The sequence below is a fragment of the Manis javanica genome, chromosome 11, assembly GCF_040802235.1.
Source record: "Manis javanica isolate MJ-LG chromosome 11, MJ_LKY, whole genome shotgun sequence".
NCBI classification, from domain to species: Eukaryota; Metazoa; Chordata; class Mammalia; order Pholidota; family Manidae; genus Manis; species Manis javanica.
Window position 1 is genome coordinate 111,280,002 of NC_133166.1, and position 21,569 is coordinate 111,301,570.

General features: G+C 47.7%; 1 protein-coding gene and 1 pseudogene across 3 annotated transcripts in view; one reads left to right on the forward strand and one right to left on the reverse strand.

The window, feature by feature from the left end:
- The window catches only part of LOC108386167 (uncharacterized), a 36,694-nt gene that overhangs the window by 2,028 nt on the left and 13,097 nt on the right, over positions 1-21,569 (forward strand). For all 3 annotated transcript variants that reach the window (XM_073217315.1, XM_073217314.1, XM_073217313.1), the window contains exons 2-7: positions 12,165-12,291; positions 13,878-14,006; positions 14,524-14,635; positions 16,085-16,158; positions 20,886-21,011; positions 21,499-21,524. In XM_073217315.1, the coding sequence (XP_073073416.1) occupies positions 12,168-12,291; positions 13,878-14,006; positions 14,524-14,635; positions 16,085-16,158; positions 20,886-21,011; positions 21,499-21,524 (591 nt within the window). In that variant the 5' untranslated portion in view covers positions 12,165-12,167. The remainder of the gene's footprint in view (positions 1-12,164; positions 12,292-13,877; positions 14,007-14,523; positions 14,636-16,084; positions 16,159-20,885; positions 21,012-21,498; positions 21,525-21,569) is intronic.
- On the reverse strand, positions 250-3,950 carry LOC140844323 (twinfilin-1 pseudogene; annotated as a pseudogene).

The window sequence follows — 21,569 nt, forward strand, 5'->3', positions numbered from 1 at the left end:
TGCGCGCGGGCCGGGGCGCGCGTCCCGAGCGGGGCTGGACGGGCCGGAGGGCCTGAGCCCTGGAATCGCGCCCGCTCGCCAGCGGGCCAGGGTGCGGGGTGGCCTAGAGGGCTCTCCGCCTGGCCGGCAGGGCGTCACCCGGCACTGCCGAGAAGAGGGCTCGGGGTGGGGGTGGGGCAGGTGGGGGCTGGGCTTGGAGGGGGAGTGGGGGGCCCGGGGGGTGGGGGGGGCGACCTTCTTCCTCCCAGTTTCCACGCTGCCCGGAAGCGGCAGCGTAGTAATGTTGGGGGCGCGTTGTGCACTTTCCTCGGTCCTTGTCCCCGCTGCAACAAAGAACCGAAGGGCAGAGGTGCAGTAGTAAAGCAGAGTAAAAGTCTTATTTAAAGTTACTTAAAGAGAGAAAAAGTTCAGCAGGCGACCTCAGGCAGGAGATGCGCCTTGAAAGGTCTAAGTTTTATTGAAAGAGAGAGAGTCTACCTGCCAAGTGCGGGCGACCTTAGAGAAACGCATCGAAAGGTTGGGGGTTCCCCCTTCTAAGGATTTTTCAGGAATGTGACTAAGGGCTGGGGGGTGCAGACTTGTTAAGTGTTCTCTGAATATTTAAAAGCAACTTAACGCAAGGAATTTACTGCTCTGATTTCTCCTGGGAAACCTGCGTCTTTGCCCTGGGAGCAGATCAAAAAAAGACTTCCTGCCCAGCCTGCAAGGGGGGCTGAGTGATTTATTGTCTGATTGCTGAGGAGTAAGTTAAGAATCTTCTTAAAACAAAGAAGAAAAAAAAAGAATCTTAACTTCCTGGGTATTAAAATGCAATCTTTAAGATGAAATCCTTTCTGCCTTTTATTATGTTGTTTACAGCTGGGCCTGCTTGTTAAATTAGTTGCCCAGGTTGCAAATTACTTGATTAGGGATGAAGGAAGGCAAAAAACACGATATAGGTAAAGTTAAAAAATAAGCTGTTCTTGCACGATTAATACAACAAAGACATGGGCTATGCCGAAGTAGCCTCCTTTATCTGGGGAATGTATGAACATTCTAGGCCAAGTTACTCCTGGCTTTTTGAGCTTTGATTAACTCATTAACTCTGGGTCTTTTTAGTGGGCTTTGCTGGCCTTACTCTCTTTCCACCCCACTCATATCTATTTTCCTGCCTAACAGTAAGGGACCGTTTCATTCATTTATTTTTTTAATATGGAGGATATTTTTTAACAGCTTTATTGCGGCATAATTGATATACAATCACTTGCACATGTTTAAAGTGTGCAGTTTGCTAGTTTGGTGTTCTGACGTATGTGTGCTCATGAAAACATTATCATCAGGAGAAAGGTCGCATCGTCACCACAAAGTGCCCCCCTTGTGATCCCTCCCTCACCCTCACACCCAGGCAGCCGTGAGCTGAGTCCCTTGAGATTGTTTGCGAAGCTTTGGAAAAGTTAAATGTGTTATGGAATAAGATACCCATTTGTTAGGAAAGAGTATAAAACCTAAATGTGATTTATTCCCACTAGGATGTTTAAACATTTTAATAGTAAGGTATTAAAGGGCCACGTGGTGGAAGCTGCTCGGGCTGAGAGTGGGGGTGGGGGAATTGATAAGGGCCTGGCGATGCCTGTTTGAGTTTTTTTAACCTACCAATAAAATTAAGACAATTGTAAAGGAAAGATATAACTGGCTTAGGCGACGTCCTGGGAAGAGAGTGAACCCTGTAGTGCTCAGCCAATGAGGAACCAGGGGAGGGACTCACGTACTAGGAGATAAATTACTGGCGCCAAACTCCCCACGTGTGCCTGCCCACCAGACACCCGATCGTACAGGACCGTCGTTAAAGCCTCGCTCTGCTGTACTCTTTCTCTCCGTGTCCACTTATTGAATTTGGACCAGTGAGTGTGTTTCTCACGCATTGATTCTTAAGTGTTCATCTGTACTAAGACTTTAAAACAGTTTTATTAAATCTGAACATTTGCCCAAAAGTGGTAATTACTTGCCTATAAATATGGTTTGGAAAGAAATCAATCTCCTTTAAACCTTTTTCAACATCGTTTTTCTTTGCTTTCGAATGATACTAATTTAACATTGAATTTGGACATAAAATATTTGGCCTCTAGCTACTTCACAATGAAATGACTTGTGAAAGGGTAATTTTGTGAAGCGCTGCAAAGAGAATTTACTAAAGCTGCTTCAACATGGCTTTTGATGTCATCAGAAATCCTGAAATAGAGAAAATATCTGGTACCTTTACAGTTTTATATTGAGCTGACCTTAAATTTCAATGCCATTTAAAAAAACCACAAAGTCAGGTAGAAAAGACCTCCGCAATAAGGCACCTTCTCCCCCAACCTGACGGTAGCACTGCTCTGCAGAGTAAGCGACTTCAAGCCGTTTCTGATCAGCAGTGGTTTCAGTTTCAGCAGGACCCCTAATAAAATCTTCCAGTTCTTTTTACTGCCGGACTTGTGGTTCTTGGAAAACTGCCCAAGTGCCTGCTGCGTGAGGTGTATGTACTTCGTAAGGAAGTCTGTTGCCAACCCGCGCACATTTTCTGTCTCAGTCTTTCTAATTACATCCATTTGTAGATGCATATGCTAGCATAGGGTTTTCCCAGCTAGAATACAGCAGTCACACTGTGTGTATACACAGATTGGGTAAATTAAAGCTATGGACTCCAGATAGTCTCCTTCACGGGAATGTTCAGACAGACATAAACGGTAATGCGTTGAATCCTTCAGAATTCCCATCAGCAAATCTTAGTTCTGTGCTTATGTTAGCCAAAATTACTGATAGAATCCGGACCTTTCGAATAAGCCCACCCACCATCTCAGAGAGAGCTAGGTTTCATCTTACCTAGGCTACAAGCATCCTCCAGAGGACACGTCAGCAAGCCCCAAGCCCCAAGCCCACCTTTCCCCTGATCCTCCCCTCAAAAAGCCTGCCAAAAACCCTGGCCATAAAAAGCCCCTTGACCTGTTAGAGGCCCCTTTCCTTTGTTCTGCTGGCCTGGACAGAGGGTGCCCTCTCAGGATCAGCAATAAACCTGCTTGGACTGTTGAGTTCACATCCCCTCTTATTTCTTTCATCTATCCTTTTTTTTTTCTTTCAATTACAATTTCACTTTTTGTATGTATTTACAATTGCACACAGTTTCTGCTGTCCGCTAGTCACTCTTTCCAAAGTCTGAAAAGCTTCTCCAGAGACAGGCAGTGCTGGTCCTTGTCGAGTTTGATGCTTAGGGTCCACCCTGCATGTCAGTATGCACCGCAGTCCTTTAATCTGTCATAAATCTTCAACTGCAGTTCACAGGGCAATCAGTGAGACGTCTTCCCCTACCATGCCAAATACTTCAGTGTTTATGTGGCCTCCTCCACGTGCCTTTTTCAGAGTTGGGCTTGTTGCCACATATGACATTTTTGACCAACATCTGAAGACCGTGCAGTGGGTATCCATTTGAATCTCTGGGCATTCTGGGAATCTAACCTGCATAATGTGTAGCATGATTGCTTGTCCTCCAACTGGGGTAAAACAAAAGAATCCTAATCCTTACCCCAGGAATCTGAAAGTTGACTACATGATCCAGTCACAAGTTTCTCACGTGTGTTAGGTGCTTCCAGAAATCTGTATTTACCATGTCTTGCTCTGGCAAAGGTACCTTTGGTATCAGAGTGCTGCTGGCCTCCCAAGATGAGTTAGGACTTCTTGCCTTTTCAGTATTTTGGGAAGAGTTTAAGAAGGATTGATACAAGTTCTTCTTTAAATGTTTGATACAATTTACCAGTAAAGCCATGTAAACCAGGGCTTCTCTTGGGAGATGTTTTGGTGACGGACTCAGTCTCCTTACAGGTAGTTAGAGGGGCATTTAGATGTTCTCTCTCTTCCTGATTCAGGCCTGGGAGGTTCTGGTTTCTAGGAATTTGTCCTTTCTAGGTTACCCAATCTGTTGACATGTAATTGTTCATGGTGCTCTCTTATGATCTTTCCCATTTCTGTAGAATCAGTAGTAATTCCCCCACTTTCCCCACTTTTTTGTAGCCTAATAGATGGCCTATCCTGGAGATATCCTATGTCCATTTGAGAAAAATATTTCTTCTGCTGCTGGGTGGAGTGTTCTGTCTGCGTCTGTTCAGTCTAGTTGGGCAATTGTGTTTATGTCCTTATTTCCTTATTTGTCATTGTGTGGTTGGTCTGTCCGTTATTGAAAGTGGAGTATTGAAGTCTTCAACTATTTCTATAGAATTCCCTTCAATTCTGTCAATTTTGCTTCCATGTTTTGAGGGTTATTAGAAGCATAAATGTTTATAATTGTTATATTTCCTATCTCAACCCTTTTATCAGTATATAATGTCTTTCTATGTCTCTTAAAGCAGTTTTTTGCTTAAACTCTATTTTGACTGATACTTGTAGAGCCATTCTAGCTGTCTTTGGTTACTATGTGCATCGCTATCTTTCCCCATCCTGTCATTTTCAACCTATTTATGTATTTGGATCTAACGTGAGTCTTGTAGACAGCATTTAGTTGGATCATTTAAAAAAAATCCATTCCTCACTCTCTTTTGATTAAAGAGTTTAATACATTCACATTTAAAGTAATTACTATGAAGGAGGGACTTCTGCCAGTTTGCTATTTGTTTTCTGTGTAATTTACAGCTTTTTTTAAATTTATTTATTTTGTTGTCATTAATCTACAATTACATGAAGAATATTATGTTTACTAGGGTCCCCCTTCACCAAATCCCCCCCACAAACCCCATTACAGTCACTGTCCATCAGCGTAGTAAGATGCTGTAGAATCACTACTTGTCTTCTCTGTGTTGCACAGCCCTCCCCGTGCCCCCCCACATTATACATGCTAATCGTTATGCCCCCTTTCTTTTTCCCCCCCTTATCCCTCCCTTCCCTCCCTTTCTCCCCAGTCCCTTTCCCTTTGGTAACTGGTAGTCCATTCTTAGGATCTATGATTCTGCTGCTGTTTTGTTCCTTCAGTCTTTCTTTGTTCCTATAGTCTTTGGGTTTGAGGTGAGTCTCTTGTAAGCAGCATAGAGATGGGTCTTGCTTTTTTATCCATTCTGTTACTCTGTGTCTTTTGATTGTTGCATTCAGTCCATTTACATTTAGGGTGACTATTGAAAGATATGTACTTATTGCCATTGCAGGCTTTAGATTCGTGGTTGCCAAAGGTTCAAGGTCAGCTTCTTTGGTGTCTTACTGTCTAACTTAACTCACTTATTGAGCTATTTTAGACACTGTCTGGTCATTCTTTATTTTTCTCCCTTCTTATTCCTCCTCCTCCGTTCTTTATATGTTGGTTGTTTTATTCTGTGCTCTTTTGTGCTTCCTTTAACTGCTTTTGTGGGTAGTTGATGTTATTTTTTGCCTTTAGTTAGTATTTGGTTGGTCTGCTTTCTTTGCTGTGATTTTATTTTCTCTGGTGACATCTGTTTAGCCTTAGGGGTGCTCCCTTCTAGAGCAGTCCCTCTAAAATACCCTGTGAGGTGGTTTGTGGGAGGCAAATTCCCTCAACTTTTGCTTGTTTGGGAATTGTTTAATCCCTTCTTCATATTTAAATGATAGTTGTGCTGGATACAGTATCCTTGGTTCAAGGCCCTTCTGTTTCATTGCATTAAATATATCCTGCCATTCTCTTCTGGCCTGTAAGGTTTCTGTTGAGAAGGCTGATGATAGCCTGATGGGTTTTCCTTTGTAGGTGACCTTTTTCCTCTCTCTCGCTGCCTTTAAAACTCTGTCCTTGTCCTTGACCTTTCCCATTTTAATTATTATGTGTCTTGGTGGTGTCCTCCTTGGGTCCTTTCTGTTGGGAGTTCTGTACACTTCCATGGTCTGATTGATTATTTCCTCCCCCAGCTTGGGGAAGTTTTCAGCAATTACTTCTTCAAAGACACTTTCTATCCCTTTCTCTCTCTCTTTTTCTTCTGGTACCCCTATAATGCGGATATTGTTCCTTTTGGATTGGTCACACAGTTCTCTTAATATTGTTTCACTCCTGGAGATCCTTTTATCTCTCTCTGCGTCAGCTTCTATGCGTTCCTGTTCTCTGGTTTCGATTCTATCAATGGCCTGTTGCATCTTATCCATTCTGTTTATAAATCCTTCCAGAGATTGTTTCACTTCTGTGATCTCCCTCCAGATGTCTGTAATCTCCCTCTGGACTTCATCCCGTAGCTCTTGCATATTTCTCTGCAGCTCCATCAGCATGCTTATGAGCTTTATTTTTAATTCTTTTTCAGGAAAACTGGTTAGGTCTATCTCCTTCTCAGGGTTTGCCTCTGTGATCTTGGTCTGTATCAATTTCTTCTGCCTTTTCATGGCGATAGATATATTTGTGGGGAGCTGGTGTGTGTGTTGGGTAAGAGAAAGTCCCTTCTTGCCAGTTTGTGGCCTTCCTCTCCTGGGAGAACAGCGGCCTCTAGTGGCTTGTGCTGGGCAGCTGCATGCAGACGCGGCTTCTGATCTTGCCCGGCCGCTATGGAGTTTAGTGCTGCAGTTGCTGTGGGCGTGACCTGCCTTGGGCTGCTTCTCCAATATGGTGGAGCCCCGTTGGAGGGGGAACGACCAGGAGGCTGTTTATCACGGTGAAGGGGGTTCAGACGCCCAGAGTTCCCTGGGATTCCCAGCTGCTGGGCTAAGTGTCCAGGGCACTTCTGTCCAGCTGTGGGGTCCCTGTCCCTTTAAGACTTTCAAAAAGCACTCGCTTTTCTTTGTCCCCGGGGCTCTGGCTGCAGGGGCCCACTCACAGGTCTTACTGCCCTGTTTCCCTAGTATCCAGGACCCCACGCACGCACTGTGTCTGTGCTCTGGTGCGGATGGCTGGGGCTGGGTGTTCAGCACTCCTGGGCTCCCTCTCCCGCCCCACTCCGACTCCTCTCCTCCCGCCAGGAGCTGGGGGGAGGGGCGCTCGGGTCCCGCTGGGCCGGGGCTTGTATCTTACCCCCTTCGTGAGGCGCTGGGTTCTCGCTGGTGTGGATGTAGCCTGGCTGTTGTCCTGTGTCTTCTGGTCTCTCTTTTAGGAATAGTTGTATTTGTTGTATTTTCAAAAATATATATGGTTTTGGGAGGAGATTTCCACTGCTCTACTCATGCTGCCATCTTGGTTCTCTCATTGGTATAATTCAATTTACAGCTTTTTTTTGGCCCTCATTTTCTGCTTTACTATCTTCTTTTGTATTTATTTTTTTGGTAGTGAAAGTTTTAAATCGCTTCTCATTTCTTTTCAGGTGTCATTATCTTAGAGATTACATCTAACATCCTAAAATTATAACATCTAATTAATGCCAATTCATACCGCCAATAGTGTACGAGAACTCTCCTAGGTAGCTCCATCCCCATCCCCTCTATTGTTAATGTCACAGTATCACATCTTTATTGTGTGTCCCAAAACATTACTAATTGTTTTCTATGCATTTGTCTCTTAAATACATAGAAGATAAAAAGTGAAGTTATAAACCAAAATTATAATAATGCTTGTCTTTACAATGTCTTCATATTTACTTTTATCGGAGATCTTTATTTCTTCATACGGCCTTCAATTACTTTGTGGTATCCTTTCAAGAGGAAAGGATTTCAGCAGGACTCACTTGAGCATTTCTTACAAGGCAGGGCTAATGGTAACAAACTCCCTCAGCTTTTGTTTATCTGGAAATGTCTTGACTTCTCTTCATTTTTGAAGGACAGTTTTGCTGGATAAGAGTTGTAGGGTGACAGTTTTTTCCTTTGAGCATCTTGACCATATCAGCCCATGGCCTTCTGAATTCCAAGGTTTCTGATGGGGAATCTGCTGATGGTCTCATAGAGGAATCCTGCATGTGAGGAGTCATTTCTGTCTTGCTGCTTTAAAGATTCTGTGTCCTTCTTTAGACAGTTTGATCATGTGTCTCTGCGAGTCTCTTTGAGTTCGTCCCACTTGGAGTTGGATTCGCTTCTTGGATTTATAGATTCATATCTTGTATCACAATCAGGACGCTTTAGGCCATTATTTCAAAAAATCCCTGCCCTTTGCTGTCTCTCTTCTTCTGGGACTCCCAGAGTGCATATGGTGGCCCGTTTGACAGTGTCCTGCAGGTCCCTTAAGTGCTGTTCACTTTTCTTTCATCTTTTTTTTTCTTTTCCTCAGACTCCATAATTTCAGTTGTCCTACCTTCATGTTCTCTGATTCTTTCTTCTGCCTGCTCAAATATTCTTTTGAATCTCTCTTGTGAATTTTCTATTTCAGTTGTGTATTTTTCAACTCCAGAATTATTTAGTTCTCTTTTAAGTTCTCTTTCTCTTTATTGATATTTTTGTTTTGTTCATATATCATGTTCCTGATTTTGTCCATTACCTTCCTTAGCTTTTCAAGCATCCTTAAGCCTGTAGTTTTATAATTTTGTCCAGTAGGTCTGTCCTCTGGTCTTCCTCAGGAACAGTTTATGTCATTTTGCCTTTTTCCTGAGAATAAATAGGCCATAGTGCCCCGATTCTTTGTATGCCTTGTGATTTTTGTTATTGAAAACTGGACATCTGAATCTTACAGTAACTCTGGAAACCGTATTTTCCCCTTTCCCCAACTTAGTTTGGTTGGTAGGGTGTCTGTGCTGGGGGTCAGCCTCAGATATGAATTCAGGTTCTTTTGAGTCCTTTCTGGGCCTGCATCTTTTCCTGGGCATGCACAGTGACTTTTTAAATCCCCCTTGAAAGGAAAAGAAGGGGTGCAAACTCAACAGTCTGAGCAGGTTTATTGCTCAACCTGAGAGGGACTCCTCTGTCCTGGCCAGCAGAACAAAGAAGGCGTCTCTTACAGGCTAAGAGGCTCTTTATGGCCAGGTTCTTTTGGCAGGAGGGGTCAGGGGAAAGGTGGGCCTGCGGCTTGCGGACGTGTCCTCTGGAGAATGCTTGTAGCCCAGGTAAGATGACACCTAGGTCTTTCTGAGAGAGTGGGTGGGCTTATTCAAAAAGGCAGCACTCCTGTCCAGGCTTGTCACCCCCATACCTTAATTCCTCATTATCTACAGAGGATACATTCCATGACCCCTAGTGGGTGCCTAAAACCCTATATATATACTATTTTTCATATATATATACATATATGATAGGTTTATTTTGTAAATGAGGCACGATAAGAAATGAGCAACAATAACTAATAAAATAGAATATTTTTAAATAATACACTGTATAAAAGTGATGTGAATGTGGTCTTTCCCTCAAAGTATCTTATTATACTAGACACAGTTTTTCTTGTGCTGATGCAAGATGGGGAAATGCTTATGCAGTGATATAAAATGGGGTGAGTAATGGAGGTGTGGCACAGCGTGGGGTACTACTGACCTTCCGATGCTAGGTCAGGAGGAGGATCATTTTCTTCCAGACACAGATGACCACGGGTAACTGAAACCACAGAAAGTGAAACCACAGATAAGGGGTGGGGGGCTACTGCTCCGGCTCTTTAAGTCCCTCAGAAGCTGCTTCAGCCAGGGAGGGCTGTAACAATGTCTGCCTAGCTCTGTTGTCCACACCTCTGCAGTCAGAAGCAGCCCCCCGTGATCAGGGCACAGATGCCCCATGTTAGGGGGCAGGGTCCTTATTTCCCACCCTGGCTCCGTGAGCTGCTCCCGGAACAGGTGCCCAGGGCCTCCCCTCAGGATGGGAAGGGGGTGGGAAGGGGGTGGGTGGGCCACGGCTATTATGCTAAGAGCTGAAATTAACCCAGATTCATTGAGATCTACCTGCCAAGCTTTCCCCTAGGAGCTGTAAGCCAGGGAGGGACAGGCCCTGCCAGTGCACCTGTGTAGGTGAGGGGGTGGATTCCTGGTGCCCCCCTGACATCACTCGGGGACATCTCAGAACAACATTATTTTTTTTAAAGCAATTTAATGGGAAGATGAGCTGCTTTTCTTCTATCAGAGGGCCTAAAGATTACTGGATTTTGGAGAAGCAATTACCCAGAGGGCCTTCGATGTTCCCAGCAGTGTACTACTGTTAGGCAGAAAAATAGATAAGAGCTCGTGGAGGGAGAATAAGGCCAGTAAAGCCCATTAGAAGGGACTCAAAAGTTAACTGGGTAAAACTAGAGGGCCAGAAGACTCACTGAGTGAATGACTTCAATCAGTTGAAACTCCAAAGGTCAGGAAGGAGTGACTTAGAATGTCCAGGATATTCCCCAGATAAAGGAAAGTATTGGAGCACAGCACATGTCTTCATTGTATCAATTAGATGGTGTCATTCATTGTAAAATTTGCTTTAGCCTGCTGAAAGGCCCAGCTTATTCTTTAATTTAACCTATATGCTGTCTCTTCCTCTTGCTCCAGCCCCTAGTCAAATAACTTTGTAACCAGGGCAGGAGACAGACCTCAGAAGTGTAAATAAACCTGTGTGGACAAAGAATGCTGAGTCACCTGTCCACGTCGTGCCTTACGCTGACCCTACCCCAAAGAAACCCCATAAATGCCCGACTCAGCACCCTCAGGCACACCTCCCCTCTGAGGTTGCCCACACTCCCCTTTCTTCAAGTGTGTTACTCTCTCTGTCCTACTCGGGATAAGTAGGGAAGGGCTGCTGAGAGCTCTGATTTGGGCCTGCAAGTTCCCACTGCCGGGGTGACCGGACGGGACCGCAGCTGTACTGTCACGCTCCTTAGCCTGCCCCAAAAGTCTCCATTCTCTTTGCCTTCGGAAGTTCTCAGGACATCATCTCACTCCACCCAGTGCCCTGCAGCTCCCCCAGATCGTGGGTTGGTCGGGCTGAGTTTCCACGCTGTGCAGATCCAAGGGGACGCTGGGTGCCCGGGGACGCGGCTTCAGGAGTTGGCGAGGGATTAAGCCCTTACGCCAAGCAGCTGTTCAATGCCCTTCCCCTCCTCCCTCTGTTTTCCCCTCCTCTCTGCTTTATTCAGGTACACCTGCCTTTGTCTGTCTTGACGCTGGCCCCCTCCTCGTCTGGAGTGTATTCAAGTTGCCCACACTCCCCTCTGCTCCACTACTGTGTCTCTGCCCTTCAGCTCTTTGTTGTGGCGGGGACAAAAACCGAGGAGAATAAACTCCACATCCCCCAATACTATATCTGTGATCCCATGGGTGTTTGGAAACGTATTTACTAATTTATTAGGTAAAAGTTTCAGAGAGGTGAGGGAAGCTTCTGAGCTTTTTGAAAAGACTTGGTTGGAGATGCAGAGTCTGGGCAGAGTCTCAGGAAGGAGACAAGCCCACATGCCTGCTGTGCTGCCGCTCGAGGATCTGACGGGCAGCTGAGCCCACGGTCCAGCCGCATTAGCCTTCCGATGGGACCACTTTACTCTGTTGCCTGAATATTAATGCTCGTTAAGTGCTTCAACACCCCTCTATTTATTCCTTGTGTTAATTGCACCATGCTCCCTAAGATCATCTCGGGAGGCTGCCAACTTTGGAGTCCAGGTGCCCATGGCCACCCTCCATCCCTGTCACTTTCTCTCCTAAGATCAAACCAAAGATGACTCACCACACAAATGCTGCCCCCCTCCCCGCCTGGCAATATTGTCACAGCCTGGAAGATGCTCAGGCTGCCACCCCAGCCTTTCAGAAGCCCCCTTCCCCAGCCCCCAGGCTGTTTCTCTGGGGAATGCCAGGGCTGAGACCCTCTGAAGGGGCCCCCTCTGAAAACGCAGCACAGTTCTGTCTGGGCTTCTTTCTGCCACGTCTGGCCCAGCCCCTCCTCCTCCAGGAGGCTGCTGCCCCTCTGTGCTTCCAGGCTTGATGGGGTGACAGCTGCCTCACTTTCTGTGCTCCCCCAGTCCACATAGCTCTTTGCCATTTTAATGTCACTGAATTCTTGTTACCTGTGAGCCCTGTGCATGATAGCACCGCCAAACGCAGGAGTCGGAGTGTGAGATGGCCCATTCTCTGGTCCCACATGCCCTTTGCTCGTGCCCTTCCCATGCCCCGGGCCCTAAGGGAATGGGCTGCAGGGCTGTGCTCTTTGCAGGCTGGGGTGTGTATGGTGAGGAGCCCTAGCTGTCTAGGAAGACCCTCCAGGGTGGCATGCTAACTCACCTCCAAGCAGCCAGGACCTTGGGCAGGTCACCGGACCACTCACAAAATCGGGATTGCAGAAACACCTACTGCAGGGGTGACGTCAGGAATAATTAAGCAATGACTTGTGCACAGCTTGTCCCAGGGGTTTATTAGTAAAACGTTTCTTGTCTCTTCCAGCTGATGGTGACCACCGCCACCAACTCTGACTTGGTTTTCGAGCAGAAGCAGGTGGCCCCTGCCCCCGAGTCCTGCAGGCCCCATGAGTACTGGTCTTCTGGCCACTGCTGCATATTGTGCCCAGCTGGTGAGTCCCGGAGAGGGCTTCCATGCCTGGCAGGCCTCCCACCCACAGCCCCAGCCCACCCAGTCTGGCCAAGGAGAGTTTGTGTGTCTGTCTGTCCCGAGTGGGAGGGGTGGCCAAGCAGCCCCTCCCAGTCTAAGCTCTCCCACCCACCTCTAGTACCAGGAGTGAGCCTGGGCCCCACCCCAGAGGGGGTCCAGGAGGACTGGTGTGGCCCTGCAGCCTGTGGGATCCAGGGCCGCCTCTGGCAGGGAGGGAAGCCGGACCCAGGCAGTTAGGTAGCTTCTCAAGGTCACACCATTTGTGAGTGGCTTTGCCCAGGCTGATCCACCCTAGTCCCGGCATGCTTAGCCACAGAGAACACATGTTTCTGGATTGGGGGTCCCCAAGGCCAATGAGTGTCTAGAAGGTCTCCTAGCATCCAGAAAAGCTGCTATTTTCACAGTCAGCGTTCTTTACAGCCGCTTAGCCTCCAGCCTCTCCGTAGGTCAAGCTGGTAGAGTGTGGCCCAGGGCCTCAGGTGAACGAAATAGGTGTTTGCCATAAATCATAGTGCTAGCAAAGACAATCTGCTGTCGTAAACAGTGACACTCTTTCAGACCCCAGGCAGGACAGTCTGAGGGCTCAGAGGCCGCCTCCCAGGAGCCAGCCGAGGGCCAGTCCCAAAGATCTGGGGGACAGCCAAACCCGCCAAGCTAACCCTTTACTGTGCAGCCCCGGGGGTGGAGGCCACACCTCCTGGCTCCCCACACCCCAGCTCTGTCCCCCTGGGACAGTCACGGAGATGCCCGGGGTCTGAGGGTCTATCACAGTGCAGCCAGTTCCCGTGGGGCTGGGCTTGGGCGGACGAGGGAGGAGGTTCTACTGCTGATGTCCTGATGGGTGGGCTCGTCTGCGCTCTGAGGTTTGGGAAGTTACACCATCACTGTGTGTATTAATTTTTTCTGGATGTGCAGTAGAATAAATACTTGTCTGCTAATGTGAAAGGCATTCTCCAGGGCCACTTAAATTCCTCTAATGTGGCAGCAATGGGGGCTGGCGGAGGCAGATGAGATGCAAAAGGCCCCGGAGGAAACTTCCAGAAGGAAGAACTGGCTGGAGCTTAGCAAACATGCAAAGGGGACCCATGCCAGCCAGGCAAGGTGCTTAGAATGGGACATGGGACATGTGTCAGATCTCAGACACCTTCAGAGGGGACCCAGGTAGCCCTCCTGGGAGAGGCCGATGACCCAGAGCATCCACGTAGCCATCCCCTGCTCTCGTTTCCGACTGGGGCAGTGGGCGGTGGGGGGGGCCCTTCTGGGAGCCCTTCCCCTGAGCCTGGACAGGATGCTTGCTCCCGGTAGGCCTCAGTAACTGATGGGCAGAAGGTGGCGAGGTCACCAGCAGTTTGGCACTTCGTCGTGTTGGAGAAGTCCTAACATTTCAGGGATTATTTTGATCCCAAACTCCAAGACTTAAGTCTTAAGTATTTATGTTTCCTCATCGGAGAGGCAAGCTCCCAGGGACCGGACGGGAGGCAGCACACCGTGAGGCCCCAGGTGTGCCCTGGCAACAGGCCTGACCGCCGCACCTGGCCCTGTGCACAGGTACGTATGTCGACGAGCCCTGCGGGAGCCCCCACAGCACCGGAGTGTGTGTGAAGTGTGACACAGGGACATTCACGTCGTTCCCTAATGGCCTTGATTCCTGTTTCCTGTGCGACCTGTGCTCCAGTGGTGAGTCTGTGGCTGCAGGCGCCTTCCTTGACCTGGAAATCTGAGGCCCCTGGACCTGGTGGTCTCCAGGCTAGGAATGTGCCCTCAAAAAGTCTTTCATGTTAAGTCTAAGTATTCAGCCCAAGGACGTTCACTGTTTATCTGGGAAATTTTGGGGAAAGCCAAATGCCTGCTAACTCAGCACTTGGGTAAAGAAGAGATGTGCGGCCACAGAACTCCATGCTCCCTGCCCTGGTGGTGGCCGTGCACAGTGTCCCACCCCTGGTAACATGAGACTGCGGTTCCAAGGGGCACCCGCAGGCCCTCTGAGCCAGCCGGAGGTTCTAGGAGACACGTGGTGAGGTCGCGGTGAGGCTCCCCCAGCAGTGCTCAGTACCCCCCGGGCCGCCGCAATGCGTGTGCTGTGGCTGGCGGAGTTCCGCACCACGGCCACACTGTTCCGAGTTCTCACGGGGGTCCAGGAACACACACGAGGATGGGCGGGCCCTCAGACTGACCAGTCTTCCCCAAATTGCAGATGAAGAGATGGTGGTGGACTGCACGTCAACCAGCAACCGCGTGTGCCGCTGCCAAACCGGTCATTTCTACCGCCACAAAGACTTTTTTGAGTTTTGCAGCCCTTGTAGCACGTAGGTAACACTCGCAAAGGTGCCTTTGGCGGGGATGGGAGGGCGCCCAGGACCTGGCTTGTGTGGGGTTGTTCTTTCGGGGCTGAGAGCCGGTAGGACGTGTGACTTCCGACAGGTGAGTTTAGTCAGCATCGGCCCCGGGGCCACTCACGCACCAGCCACTGAGGTTCTTGTTTCTGTGCCGTAACATTGCGCTGATTTCCAGGTTATTTCCTGTTTGGGTAAATTCCATTTTACACCCTTCTTTCTTGTTCCTGATTCCTTTCCCAGTTTTGACGCATTGTTTGCCTTTTTTGCGCCTTACTTTTTCTCAGCTTTCCATCCCCCTGTCTGCCTGTCACCTGTCATGGAGCCTGTGGCCCTTGGTCCCCTGCTGGACTAACCTCTTCAAGGTCTGCTGCGGCTGTCGGTGCGCAACCCCCGTTGCTGCCCGCCTGGCTTCTGCCCCCCGCCTCCACCTCTCTCCATGTGCCTCTCTGCTTTGCTGACGGGCATCCTCACATCACAGCCTAGGAAAGGATGCTGGACGTAGACTCGGGGTGTTGCCTTTCAGAAAGGCCTTTATTCTACCTCACATCTACTGACCAGCTCTGCGTTGAATTCTGGTTGGGAAAGTACCCCCGTCTGGAATCTGGGGTCCTCATACCCGTGTTCCCTGGCACCTAAGATGCTGACAAGCCGCCCGAGGTCTCACCCCAGAGGCACTGGGGTGTAGGGCCTCTCTGGCCTAGAGGACGCAGGACCTGCATGCCCACCTTCTCCAGAGCTGGATGGCAAAGTGACAGGTGGACCGCATTCTCAGTGCCTTAAAGGGTATCTGACCTGAGACTTCTGCGGCATTTTTTTGCTTTATGATTCTGGAATCAAACTCTTTCATGCCTGGAGGAAGGTAGGGGACCTGGGTATGCAGGAGAGCATGGGCTGGTGAAGTGACACACAGCGATCCACAGCTGTCAGCCTCCAGGGCAGTGCAGAGGGCTGTGAGAGCTGTGAGCTCTGTTAGCAAGTCAGTAAGTCATCCTGGATCTGAACAAATCTACCTGCCACTTCAAAACTACTGAAATGAGAATGAATTGTAAGTGTGCACCTTGCAGCAGTTAGGAAGAACCCTGTATATTCCTGGGCCTTTGTGAAAAAAGTAATGCAAATGCCTTTTTCTCCAGACTATGTGCCTGCAAACAAGGCCATCAGCATTCATGGAGGAGGAAAATGCATAGATTTTCCTCCTCTTAGCGAGAATGCTGGTGAGGATGGCCAAGCTGCTGGTGCAGGGTGAGCATGCTCCCAGGGCCCTTCCTGGGGTCTCTGGCCACGGCGTGCAGGGGGATGCACGCTGCTTCATGACAACCCCTTCCGGGCACCTCCTGTGGCTGATGCCAGGGCTCCGCGTGCTGGTGAGCCTGGGCAGACATGGCAGGAGCAACACTGAGGGCGTCTCTCTCCCCGCAGGTGTCCCAGAGGGAGTGTTGCCCTCCAGAAATGCAATGCTACAGCAGACACGGTGTGCAGCTTGCCTGACCCACGTAAGAGATCTGGGTGCTTTTTCTTTTTCCCAAATGTGTATATTTTTTAATGAAATTCACACAATATAAAATTAACCATTTTAAAGTGAACAATTGAATGGCGCTTAGTACCACCACCTCTGTCTAGTTTCAAAACATTTGGGTCATCCGCAGAAGGCATCTCTGTACCCAGTAAAAGCTGACTCCCCACTCTCTCCTTCCCTCATCCCTTGTAAACACTATAACCTGCTTTCTGTAGACATACATTTTTAAAATGGGGCATTGATGAGTTGCGATATTTTTTTATATATTATTCCCTGATTAGATACATGATTTGCAAGTATTTCCTCCCATCCTGTGGGCTGCCTTTCTGTCTGTCAATTGGGCATTCTTTGATGCATAGGAGTTTTTTATTTTCCTTATGAATTTTAGAACTATTGGCTGTAGTTCATTGAAGAGTGCTATTGGTATTTTTTTAAGGATTGCATTGAATTTGTATATTGCTTTGGGCAGGATGGCCATTTTGACAATATTAATTGTTCCTATCCACAAGCATGGGATAGATTTACATTTCTTGGTGTCCTCTTTAATTTATCTCATGAGTATCTTATAGTTTTCAGAGTACAAGTCTTTCACCTCCTGGGTTAGGTTTATTCTTAGGTATTTTATTCTTTTAGATGCAATTGTAAATGGAGTTGTTTTCCTGATTTCTCTTTGTGCTTGTTCATTATTAGTATATAGGAATGCAACAGATTTCTGTGTATTCATTTTGTATCCTGCAACTTTGCTGAATGTAGTTATTCTACTAGTTTTGCGGTGGATTGTTCAGGGTTTTTTATGTACAATATCATGTCATCTGCAAACAGTGACAGTTTAACTTCTTCCTTGCCAATCTGGATGCGTTTTATTTCTTTGTGTTGTCTGATTGCCGTGGCCAGGACCTCCAGTACTATGCTGAATAAACGTGGGGAGAGTGGGCATCCCTGTCTTGTTCCTGATCTTAGGGGAAAAGCTTTCAGCTTCTCACTGTTCAGTATCATGTTGGCTGCGGGTTTGTCGTATATGGCCTTTATTATGTTGAGGTACTTGCCCTCTATACCCATTTTGTTGAGAGTTTATCATGAATGGATGTTGAATTTTGTCAAATGCTTTTTCTGTTTATGTGTGTACTCCTTCTTTCTTGATAAGTCTGGCTAGGGGTTTATCTATTTTGTTGATTTTCTCAAAGAACCAGCTCCTGGTTCCATTGATTCTTTCTATTGTTTTATTCTTCTTGATTTTATTTATGTCTTCTACTGGCTTTGGGCTCATTTGTTCTTTTTCTAGTTTCATTAATTGTGAGTTTAGACCGTTTGCCTTAATGTTTTTAAAGTGTCAGGGTACAAGTATCAAGTTTGTGCAGGTTGGAATGTGGTTTTTTTTTCACCTGTTAAAGTTTTACATGTTAAAAAGAGCTTCCTCTTACTCCAATGGGTACTCGACCTTGGGCATGATGTCCTTGGGAGGTGATGTCATGCACAGGGGAAGACTAGGACCCCAAGGATGTGATTTGTGGGAGGAGGGGCTCTGGGATGGGGATCAGGGGCCAGAGAAGCCGCTCCTCCCCTGGGTTTATATTCCCTGGGGTCTTTGTCCCTGGGAATGACAGTGCTGTCCACCCATTGCTCAGCTCAGAATGGGAGCCCCACCCTTCCCGCCTCACTCGGAACATCACCAGGCCTTGGAAATAGTCACACATCCATCAGTCCACTTATTTCCATCCAGTGCCAGGTATCTTCAGCTGCCTGTTTATCATTAAAGTAAGTCCCACAGGTTTTGGGCTGTTGTATTTGGTTTTCATTTGTCTCCAGGTATTGCCTGGTCTCTGTTTTAACTTGTTCATTGATGCATTGATAATTTAGAAGCATGTTGTTTAGCCTCCTCCATGTCTTTGTGGACTTTTTTTGTTCGCTTCGTGTGATTTATTTCTAGTTTCATACCATTGTGGTCTGGGTGCTTGATGGAATTTCAATCTCTGAATTTATTGGGGCTCTTCTTGTGGCCTAGTAGGTGATCTCTTCTTGAAAACGTTCCATGTGCACTTGAGAAGAATGTGTATCCTGCTTTTGGGTGTAGAGTTTTGTAGATGTCTGTTAGGTCCAGCTGTTCTATATTGTTCAGGGCCTCTGTCTCCTTATTTTCTGTCTGGCTGATGTGTCCTTTGGAGTGAGTGGTGTGTTGAAGTCTCCTAAAACGAATGCGTTGCAATCTATTTCCTCCTTTAATTCTGTTAGTACCTGTTTTACATATTTAGGTGCTCCTGTGGTGGATACAAAGATACTTATAATGGTTATGTTATATCCTCTTGTTGGACTGAGCCCTTTATCATTACGTAATGTCCTTGTCTCTTGTTACTTTCTTTGTTTTGAAATCAATTTTGCCTGATACAAGTACTATAAGTCCTGCTTTTTTCCCCCTATTGTCTGCATGGCATCCCTTCTTCCATCCCTTCACTTTTTAGGCTGTGTATGTCTTTGGGTCTGAAATGAGGAGCGTTTTATTTTCATTGCCTCATTTGTCTGTTTTTGCTTTTGTTTCCTGTGCAGCCAGTGCAGAAATCACTGCCAAATTCAGTATCATGAAGCTTTTCCTCTGTTTTCTTCTAAGGGTTTTATAGTTTTAGCTCTTATACTGAGGTCTTTGATTTTAAGTTAAATTTTGCTATAGTGTCAAGTAAAGGTCCGGGTTCATTCTTTGCATGTGGATACCCAATTTTCCCAACACTATTTATTGAACAAGCTACCTTTTCCACAGAATGGTCTTGGCTCCAGGATTTATTTCTTTAAAAAATTTTTTCAAATCCATTAGCAGATGAATAAGTAATAAATGCAGGGTATTCCAACATACATACACACATGTCTGAACATTATTAAGCCATAAAATGGAATGAAGTACTGACACACACTGTATCCATGGACCTCGGCGCGACAGAGTTTGAATGAAGCCACAGTAAAGGTCACATGTCATGATTCCATTAGTATGGAATGCACTGGACGGCAAGTTTGTAGTCAAAGAAACAGACCTGTACACTTAAAATGGTTAAGGTGGTCGATTCTATGTATGTGTAATTTGCATTTAAAAATTATTTTAAATAACTTTTAACACAATTTAAAAATAAGGAAATAACCTCTTGAGGAAAAGTGGCGCCTCCCCATCCCTACTGGAGGCCTGAAACCATGGAAAGCCAGTGTGTCATGTGAGCCCCCCCAAGTTAAGGGTTCAGTCCCACAAGACTGCCCCCCTTCAGATGCCAATCAAAGTAATGGGTCCCTGGGTTCCCCACGACTTCTGTCCGACTTGGCTACAAATCAGAGGAATGAATCAGAGGGCATAGCATCGCCTCTGCCTGGATTCAGTCATTTGCTGAAACAGCTCACGGAAGTCAGGGGAACACTTTCTTCCATTTACTGGTTTATGGACTTGGGGCGTGGTACCCACCTGGCACTAGGTTAGTTCGCCAGCTCGGAAGCTCTCCGAACCCCATACTTTGGGGATTTTTATGGAGGCTTCGTCACGTAGGTGTGGTCGATTATTAATCATTTCCAGCCTTCCTTCCCTCCCCAGAAGATGGGAGTGGGGCTGAGAGTCCACCTGCTAGCCCTGGCTTGGCCTGCCTGTGACCAGCCCCCACCCGGGAGCTCTCCTGAGCTGCGCCACCAGGACGTCCCCTCAGGGTAGGCATCAGAGCACCATTTCCTCAAATAGCTGTGAGGCTGAACAACTCCTTCGGGACCTGTCTGAGCCCTGCTACCAGCGTGCCACCCTGGGAGAGAGGTCAGGCCTACTTGCCCTCAGGTATGCCAGCCTGGGGCAGCCTCCCCTCTCCCAACACACACCTCCAGGAGAGGCAGGCCAGCCGGAAGAGGCCTGCGCACTGGGCCTCTTCCCGTGTCCACCGAGCCAGCTAGCAGAGATGTTTGTTTATTTGCTCTTTCTCCCCCAGTTTTATTGAGACGCAATTGATGTACAGCACCAGATAAGTTTAAGGTGTATGGCACAGTGATCTGACTTGCATATACTTTGAAATGATGACCACATCAGGTTTAGCTAACATCTGTCATCTCGTGTGGGTACCAAAAAGAAAACAGATTCTTTTTCTCGCAGTGGGAACTATTAAAATCTACTCTCTTAGCAATTTTCAAATATACCAAACAGCAGCATTAACCACAGTCATGTGCCATACGTGACACCCCAGGACTTAGTTATCATACTGGAGCTTTGTGCCTTTGACCCTCTTCATCCAGTTCCCCCATCCCCCACCCCAGGCTTCTGGTAACCATCAATCTGGTTTCTTTGGGTTTTTTTGTTTTGTTTTGTTTGTTTTTTTAGATTCCACATCTAAGTAAGGTCATACCGAATTTCTCTTTCTCTGTATGACTTATTTCACTTGGCATAATGCCCTCTAGGATCATCTAGTTGTCGCAAAAGGCGGGATTTCCTCCTTTTTTATGGCTGAGTAATATTCTACTGTGCATACGCACCACATCTTCTCTGTCTGTTCATCCTTCAGCGGACACCAGGCTGTCCCCGCCTCTTGGCTGTTGTGAGTATCACTGCCATGAGCAAGGGCTGCAGGTGTCCCCCTTGCCTTCGGGTAACTTCCCAGAAGTGGGATTGCTGGACCTGTTTGTGTTCTTTATCCTGTAGCTGCTCAGGAAGCAGCCAGTATCGGACCTCATTGTGACGTCTCTGGTTTCCTCCCCTTGCAGTGAGCAGACACCGGTGGTTTTTGATCGGGAGCTTTCTTTTTCTCCTGGTTATTTTGGTCCTCGCCTTTGTCTACGCCGCAAAACCAGAAGACGGCATCTCGGCCGGGTGCCGTTGTTGCCCCGAGGGTATGAAGCATCCCATCAGACCGCTGGACGGGAGAAAGTGACAAGCTGGGCTGTGGGGCAGGTCCTGGGGGGGCCTGAGTTATGACAGGGCCTGACCTTTGCTGGCCACCATCTGGCTCCCGTGTGCTGAGGCCCCTCCTAACCCTGGGGAGGACGTGCCTCTGAAAGTCGTCGCAATGCTGGGGGTAGCGAGCATGGTCAGTGGAGTCCCAGGGCAATCTCAGCGGCAGGGTAGGTCCGGGCAGGCTCAGCGGGAAGGAGGAGGTTGGCTGCCGGCAAAATGGTGCGGAGAGCTGCAGTTCTCTGGGAAGTTCCAGGAACTGTGGAACTAGATGACGCAGTCAGCGAGGCCTGGCCAGGCTCATTCCTGCAGCCTCCCTGGGGAAGCCCTGGCGGTGAGGAGGGCCTCAGCCACCCCCCACGCCGGGGGTCACAGGGCGGGCTCCCTGCCGTCTGTTAACCACAAGCCTGCTGTCTGTGTTCACAGGAGTCAGCAGTGGAAGCGAGGAGATGGTAAGTGCAGCCCGGGGCGAGCTGTGCTCCTCCCGCCAAGGCTCG